At 47.5% G+C, this 8072-nt stretch overlaps 1 protein-coding gene across 4 annotated transcripts in view; it reads right to left on the bottom strand.

Moving 5' to 3' along the window:
* Nucleotides 1–7686, bottom strand: part of WNK1 (WNK lysine deficient protein kinase 1) — a 100208-nt gene extending 92522 nt beyond the window's left edge. For 2 of the 4 annotated variants that reach the window (XM_069003691.1, XM_069003689.1), the window contains exon 1: nt 6112–7685. In XM_069003691.1, coding sequence (XP_068859792.1) covers nt 6112–6885 — 774 coding nt within the window. In that variant the 5' untranslated portion in view covers nt 6886–7685. Of the gene's footprint in view, nt 1–6111 lie in introns of all 4 variants that reach the window. The other 2 variants (XM_069003690.1, XM_069003692.1) reach the window with 2 other exon arrangements.
* Nucleotides 7687–8072: the final 386 nt, after the last annotated feature.

Genomic DNA, 8072 nt, shown 5'->3' on the forward strand with positions numbered 1-8072 from the left:
CAAAAGGTATTGAAAACTGCACTGTACCGAGCACTGCATCCATGGAGACTACCACAGATCTATTACTGCTTGTTTTATTTATTACACTGCTAGACAGCTCTCAAAGGACTCTATACAGGATGTCTCCAGGGAGCCTTTATCAGGTGAGGGTTTTTTTCCCTTTCAAAGAAAGATTATAGACCTGGTACTTTTCCTCAGCCCTCAAAAGTTTTGTTATGAAGCTAAGTGTTTTAAACCACAACAGCCCAAAACAAATCTCATTTAAGAGATTTAATTCTGCACCTCTCAAACCCACACAAAATGACAAATAAGAGCCTGTTTATTTCCATAAGAAATGCTGCATTTTCAGAATGTACTTATCCGATTATATTTATTACCTCACAACCAGCCAGTTACAAATTGAACCACAGCCATCTCCAAAAGTGATATCCCTTTGAGGTAAGATTATTTTCCTAAGTAGAGGTCTCCTAACAGCTGCAGCTCCAGAATGTACTTCAAAAGCTCCCTTCTCTCTTTCAGGGTCACCTTTGTCAAATCTGAGGGAGCCTGACCACTGTTTATACTTCTGCAGGTAATTAGTCTGGCTCCTTTCCCATGTCATTTATCAAGTTGTCAATTGTATCAATTACAGCACAAACACTCAAGAATATGGCTGGATTTTCATCTTTAGCTAATGGAGAAACTTTCACATCAGAGATTTGAAGCCAGTAAGTATCAGTAATTTGTTCTGCCCTACGACATAAAAAACCAGCAAAAATTTAGACTTTACTGCACAGAATTTCAAGTTCCCTGCACACGCACACTTGGAAATTCAGCATCCTGAAAGCGCTACAAGCCCATTGTACACTTACAGCTTCACAGATTTTACTTTCAGCATTTTGGAATTTGTAGAGCTGAAAACAAAAGAGCTAATAAGGACAGCATGATGTTGACAGATTGTCACATACCTTGATTAATCTACATTTGGGACAAAGACGCATCTGGCCCAGAAGCAGTCACAAACAGGAGGCACACTGCTGCTCCAACCACATACAAGTACACTCACAAACTAGTAAAGCATTATATACACTGATGTGAAGTACAGGGTAGGCATAGGAGCCAGCATACTGCATTAGACTTGGACTTGATCTTCCAGTAAAAGTTTCAGAAAATGTATTTTTAAATAATCAGAATTAAACCACAGTCAGAGCTTTCAAAGAATGCATATTTGTTTCGGGATGTTGACTATTTCTCCAGAACTAACAGAATGTAATCATTTTCCAACAGTGCTTGACAGATGAATTCCAGGTCCACACTCCTCAGCTTCCTCTCACTGCAGAAAGGTCTAGATCTGGTTTTCCATTTTGCTTTAATGTAGCTACATCATTATGCATCAGAGCCAGCATCTTTGCAGTCAGGACTCCTAGTGAGCAATATGCAACCAGCTTTTTTAAAAAGGGAAAAAAAAAAGACTACAGGATGCCACAGTTATGTGACACAAGACCTTTTTTGGTTGTCAGACTTGAATGTGCAACTTCTGAAACATTCTCAGCTCAGCCAGTCCAGAAAGAAAAGAGAATTTTAAGAAATATACATTGACTTCAGCAAGCTGATATTTATCATGATGAGTCTGCAGTGGAGTCTGTACTCCAGAGTATAGAAACTGCATTCCATTGTTGTCTGCTGGCCTAAAAATCGCTATTAAACACAGCTTTAAGACTAAAGATAAAGATAGGCATCGTTAAATCTGAAGTGTCACTAAAAGTGAAGCCATACATCATATCCAAGCAACTTCCTGCACTGTGAGTTTTAAGTTAACACTGTTAGACTCTGAAAAATTCTGACAGATGGAAATATTATTTAGTACCTTGGTGTTTCCTGCTACAAAGTGTCAGTTGCATTATTATTTTTACCAGAGTGCACTACAGAATCTCATGGTTCACATTTAGTTCTGGCCTTATGCTTGTTCCCAGCTGGTTTTTCATTGCTACTGCCTATGTAAGAAAAATCCATTTGTAAGCTGGAGTGCTTGCACACTACGCTTGGTTTGTAGTTAGACATCTGCCACAGAACTGCACACATGTAACCTACACCAATTTATTACTCAAATGATTTATAACTAAAGGTAACCAAAGTCACAGTCATCTTTCTCTCAAAGCAGTAACGAGTACAACAAACTTCTTGCACCACTTTCACCTGTCCAACTCATTTCCTACCCCGGAGACTCTGTGCTGCTTAGGGAGAGCACTCCAGTTCCTTTTTTATCCTTCAGCAGCTCACGTGTTAAGCAGAATAACCTGACACTGCACTGAAGCCAGAGCAGGAACGGCAAAGCAACATATCAGCAAGAACATGCATTCATGGACCAAGCCCCACTTTCTGTCAAAGAACACAAGGGACAGGAGGGACACAGCTCATACCAGACAAGCAGTGCTGTTGTCCAGTGCAAATACCTTCATAATAACAGCTCATAAATCACACTTCCTTTAAGAGAGCACACTGCCCAAATGAAAGGTAAGTCTTCAAATGCCTGACAAATACACAGTTCAAAAGAGCCCAATTGACCTCCACATCATCAAGCACATTCATATTTGAAAAGTTACTGATCTAAAATAACCCAGAGCAATAATTCTATATAGAAGATTTTGCAGTCCAGCAAGTGACTGCACCACCCTGTGCTGTTCTGTAAATCAGCAGTTAAATTACAGTCTTGATTTAAAACCACTCGCACAGGGACTCAGAGGGATGGCAAAACAGCACTAAGATTTGGCTTTTGCAGCCAACTATGTGACTTGATACTTCTGGCATAAGAGTATTACTTTGCAAACTTAAAGCATCAGGAGAAGGCATCACATTTTAGCCACAACATTACCTGAACTGTACAGAGGTGACAAACTCGCTGCTCAAACATAATTTACAAAGACCACTTTTGTCAACTTCTACCTATTTAAAAACCCTTTAATTAGTAACCCTAACTACTATTTCAGCCTATTTATGAGATGTGCTAATGACAACAGTAGGAGGCACACTTGACTCAGAATAACTAGAGTTGAGATGAATATATACAAGAAGAATAAAAGTATTTGAAGGCTAACACAACACTAACAATTTCCTTGCAGCAACTGAAGCTGAGCACTGGCACAAAGCAGTTGCTCCTGAGCTCTCCACAGCTCCACTACACTCATAGCAAGGCAGGCACTTCACACTTAAACACCTGCACGTGATATTTTAAAGTAGGTTCAGTTACAATTTGCTTCACATTGACAGGTCACGAAGTAAAGTAGGATAGACCATCAGTCAAACCCATCTGTGTTGGGTTTTTGTTACGTTTGGCAAAATTGACTCATCTTCCACAGATCCAGAAAAAATAAAGTCTTAGTCAGGACCTTGGCTTGGAGATACTAAGAACACCAGTAGGTCACCCAGTGAATTTCAGCTCTTCCCCCTTCTACCTCCTCCACAGTTCAATAGATCAAGCAGAAGGGGCAATTCAATTACCAGGCAATTCAAGAGCCTTGAGGACATGGAGCAATATCCTCCATAGTTTCACCAACTTGGGAACACAAGCTGCATTTCATAAATAGCATCCAAACTTCCTTTAAAAGGAAGCATATTCATAGTCGCAGGTTTTGGTCTTTATTACTACAGAGCACATGCATAAAAATTAGCCATAGTTCCATTATTCAGAATTAAAAAGTCATTCTGCCAGACACTACCACAAATCTTCAACAGCGCTGTTTAGAAGACTCTACAGAGGTGGGACACCTCCAATGCCTACACTTGCTAGCAGGAATAGAGAAAAAACTCTGCTATTGCTGAGGAACATTATTTCAAAATAATTAAAGGTAACCATCAGTTAGTTATGGTTACTGTAATACAGCATGGAAGAAAATCATTCACATTTCCCTAATAAAATAATTATGCTTTGAAGATTCACCAATCCCCAAACCATGGCATTCTGGAAAAACAATGACATCTAAGTTTCAGTCACCTTTGTGAATGCAGATTTCATTTTGATACAAATCATGCATAACAAAGATCAACCTGTCAACAACTACATTTCCCTATATAGGAGGATATACCCACTCTGTCAATAAATACCAAGTTCCTCCTTTTCTTTCTAGTCACAAACAATAAAACAGGACTTAATCTTAAAAGACTCTACTAGCTGTAGAGTCTAGTTCCTCCAGAAAATACTTCTAACAGCTATAAAATTCACATTCCTGTTCTAAACTTGTCACTTTGTACTGTCTCCTTGCAAGAGGAAAGCTACAGCCTTTGGAATCAGGCTTAACTTAACCCACAAGGCCCTCCTGCAATGCAGTTCCCCCCCGAGCAAAACATCAAGTATTTCTCCCTTGCAAATACTTCCATTCATGCTTTTTGCAAACTGTCATTTTCAATACTACTCATAAAATTCATCAATCAATTGAAAGCCCAGCAACATGCCCTTTAAACATGAGCTTCTTTATTAAATTCCTTCAAAGGTGGTCCTTCTTCAGACAGTTTGTCCACATGGTACTGATGATGATTAAGACACTTCAAGAGGCAGCATTAGTGAACAGCAACTGATGCCAAGCTGACATTAGTTTCTGATCAGTAAGTGTGAAGATTAAAACAGTCTTCAGAGATTAAAGTCACAGAACTCGAAAATTGAAAATAGTAACATTTCAAATAAAAGCCGTATAATTTGGACGAGTTATTAATCTCCTCACAGTTCACATTATATAAGTAAAGCTCCAGCAGAGCCCAACACTTGATCATTTCACTTTTAATCTAAAATCAATGCTGAAACAGACCACCACAGCAAGAATGTAGCTAGCTTGGAGGAGCAGGGCATGCTTAAGGGTCACAAAGAAAACTGGAAGCTTTCTTCCACAGTTAGTAAGCACAGAAGAATGGCAATAACGTAATGAACAGAGATACTGGTAGAATGCTTGAGCAACCATCCAAAAGCAAATATGAACACAAATTAAGAAATCATTTAATAAATTCCCTCAGCTTGACTGGAACAGATATACAATTGCTTTTGAGAAAGTTCTGGTACAGTTACTGCACTCAATCATTTGTGAGCCACTCACCGCTTAAAAACCCTATAAAGAGTTTTGGGATTTTCACCCAATGCTCTTTTGCATGCCCTAAATTGGATGGGAACACAAACAATAATAAAGACGTACTACATGAGGCTGCCTACGAATCGCACCAAAACCGAACACTAAAAAACACTAAACCTTTTAACTTAATGCCGAGGCTTTGAAAACAAACCAGCACACCAGGTATTTGTTCCTGGTACTCCAAGCTCTTCCCACTTCTTTTCAGGTTGTTGCACAGCAACCTGCGTGTGTTATACAAGCTCTGACTCGAAGGGAACCAAGGGTGTTCTTGCTATCCTTACACTGGGCTCCTACAGAACTCTGGCTCTGCTCAGCCTAGAAACTTGATACAAGAGCAGTGTCTTAATCCAGTTTAATCCACCAGTCATCAAGAAAGACTAAACATCAGGGCGTTTTTTAAAGCTTCCGAAAAAAGGTAATTTCTTTCCTTGTCCCCGTTAACAAGTATGAACCCTGGAAGTTGGAATGAAAAATACAGCTTTGCAAAACTAAATGATGTGATAACTCTAGAACATACACGTCATGTAGTGTATGTATCCCACAAGAACCCACTGCCAACTACCTACGAAATGTCTGTGAAATTAATGTTTTCACATTTTTTCCTAAGAAAAACACCTAAATAAATTCTGAAACATTAAGAGTAGCTCAAGTCGACACCCACTTACACATTTTCCCTCAGCTTCCCTGAAGCTGCACACAAGTGATTTTACAATCCTCCAAGCTACCCTTTGGAGGCGTAAAATGCAAGACACTATAGAAAACAGAACTCCAGCACGTATTGTGATGATAAAGCTAAAAAACTCTTTGGAAAGCACAGTATTTAAAATAATTAAGGCAAACTGACTCTACAGAAAGGATGCACCTTTCTTCCAAAGGACTGCCTCAGGTAAGGTCTGCAGTTCCTTCCGAATTAAGCAGACCTCGAGCTGATGGGTTTAACACCCCTCAAGCACAATGACTAGCACCTGGGAGAGTGACTGTGCTGTGATAATTCACTTTTTTTATTTATTTACTTTACCTGTAGCTCGCACCAGGCAACTTCCACAGTGGTTTCAGTATCCAGTCCTTTATACACAGTTTTGAAAGAGCCTCTTCCAATCTCGATGTCAAACTTCAGGAAGCGGCCATCCGGGGAGATGCCCACTGCCTTGGTCTCAAGCTCCTCGATGTCTTCCTGCTGTGTTCTCCGCTCCTCAAATTCCCGGCTGGCAGCTGACAGACTGCCAGCGGCACTGGTAGGGGGTAGCGCAGTTGCCTCGTCCCCCTCCTCCTCTTCCTTGGGCAGCAGCGGGGCGGCATCCTTGGCGGCTGGGGGCTCCTCAGCAGACTGTCCTTCCAGGGGGAGAGGGGCGGGCGGCGGCGGCCGCGAGTCGGCCTCGGCGACGGTGACAGGGGTGTAAGGGGTCCGGCCGGCACCCTCGGGAGGGAACACCAAGGGGGCTGCGCTGCCTCCCGAGACAGGGGCCGAGGGCGCTGCGGGCTGCAAGCTGGGCAGCTCCAAGGCCGTGGCGTTGGAGTCGCAGATCACGCTCCGGCGGAAGAAGCGGTGCTCAGTGGCTGCCGCCCCTCGGCTGTCCTTGTCCATGGTGTGGCGGCGGCGCCGGTACTCCTCACTGCGGCCTCCGTTCCCCGGTCCGCCGCCCGCTCCACCGGCGCCGGAGGCTCCGTGCTCGGCGGCTCCCAGCTTGTCTCCGACGGAGCTGTCCGAGCTGGAACCGTTCTTGGGCGGCGGCGGCGGCGGCACCAGGAAGCGCGGGCCCGGGGGGCCGTTGCCTGCGGCGTCCCCCGACATGGTGCTCCGGGGGAGCGCGGCTGTGGCGAGGCGGCGGCGGGAGGCGAGCGAAGGGCCGGTCACTGAGCGGGGAGCGCGCCCGGCCGCGGCTGCCGTTGCAGCTGCAACAGAGGGTCCCAAGGGCTCCTCGCGGCGGAGCTGGGAGGCTGGGCCGGCGGGGTGGATCCCCGGTCAGCGTCTGCATCCATCCTGCAGCGGGGAGCCGGGCAGCGGGGCCGACATGGAGCACCGGGAGCGGACACGGGGCGCTGGGATGGAGTTGGGGGGCGGCGAGGGAAGGGAAAGCCCGAGCACCGGGGAGGCCCCCGAGCGGGGAGACGCCGGTACCTCGCCCGGCTGCAGTTACCCCCGGCAATGGAGTGCGAGCGGGGCCGGCCCGGGTGCGGGGAGGGGAAGGGGCCGGGACGCGAGGAGGGAGCGGGGCGCAGGCCCGCACGCCAAGAAAGCCGCCGCGCTCAGTCACTCGCTCCGAGCGGCAGAGGCCCGGGCAGGCCCAGGGCAGGGAAAGGGGTCCCGGGGGCTCAGCCCCGCCTCACCGGGGCGCCCATGGCGGCCGCGGCCTCTCCACCGCCCGGCAGGCGCAGCCACCGCCCGCGCGGCCGGGCCGCGCTCTCTCCAACAGCCGCGGCCGCCTCGCGCGGAGCCGGAAACCCTCCTCCTCCTCCTTCTTCTTCTTCTTCTCCTGCTACTGCTCCTGCTGCCCGCGGCCCACAGCCGCCGCTCACCGGGGCCGCCGCCAAGCCGAGTCCGGGTGGCGCCCGGCGGGCAGGACCGAGCGCGGCCGCCCGGCGACGCCTCCGCGCTAAATGGCGACGGCGGGAGCCCGAACCGACACACGGTACAGGGGAGAGGAGGGGCCGCGCCGCCGGCCACGCCCCGCCCGAGCCCGGGCCGCGCATCGTCCCCTCCCCCCGCAGCCGAGGGGAGGTGGCCGCTCCCGCCGCGCGCGGGGCACCATGGGAGTGGTAGTTTCCAGCGGCCGGGCCGCACCGGCGGAGCCGCCCGTGGATTCCCCCGGGATGGGAGGAAGGAAGGGAGCGAGGAAGGAGGATCCCAGCGTGCGTCCAGGGCCAGGGGACCGATGTGCTGTGGGGGACAGCTGCGCGGCAGCCCCTTTGTCCACCTGCCCGGCGGGTCAAAAGGCATCGGGTCTGCTTGCACTGCTCGTTTCTTCAAGTCCTGTGTTA

The sequence above is a fragment of the Aphelocoma coerulescens genome, chromosome 1A (assembly GCF_041296385.1).
Source record: "Aphelocoma coerulescens isolate FSJ_1873_10779 chromosome 1A, UR_Acoe_1.0, whole genome shotgun sequence".
NCBI lineage: Eukaryota > Metazoa > Chordata > Aves > Passeriformes > Corvidae > Aphelocoma > Aphelocoma coerulescens.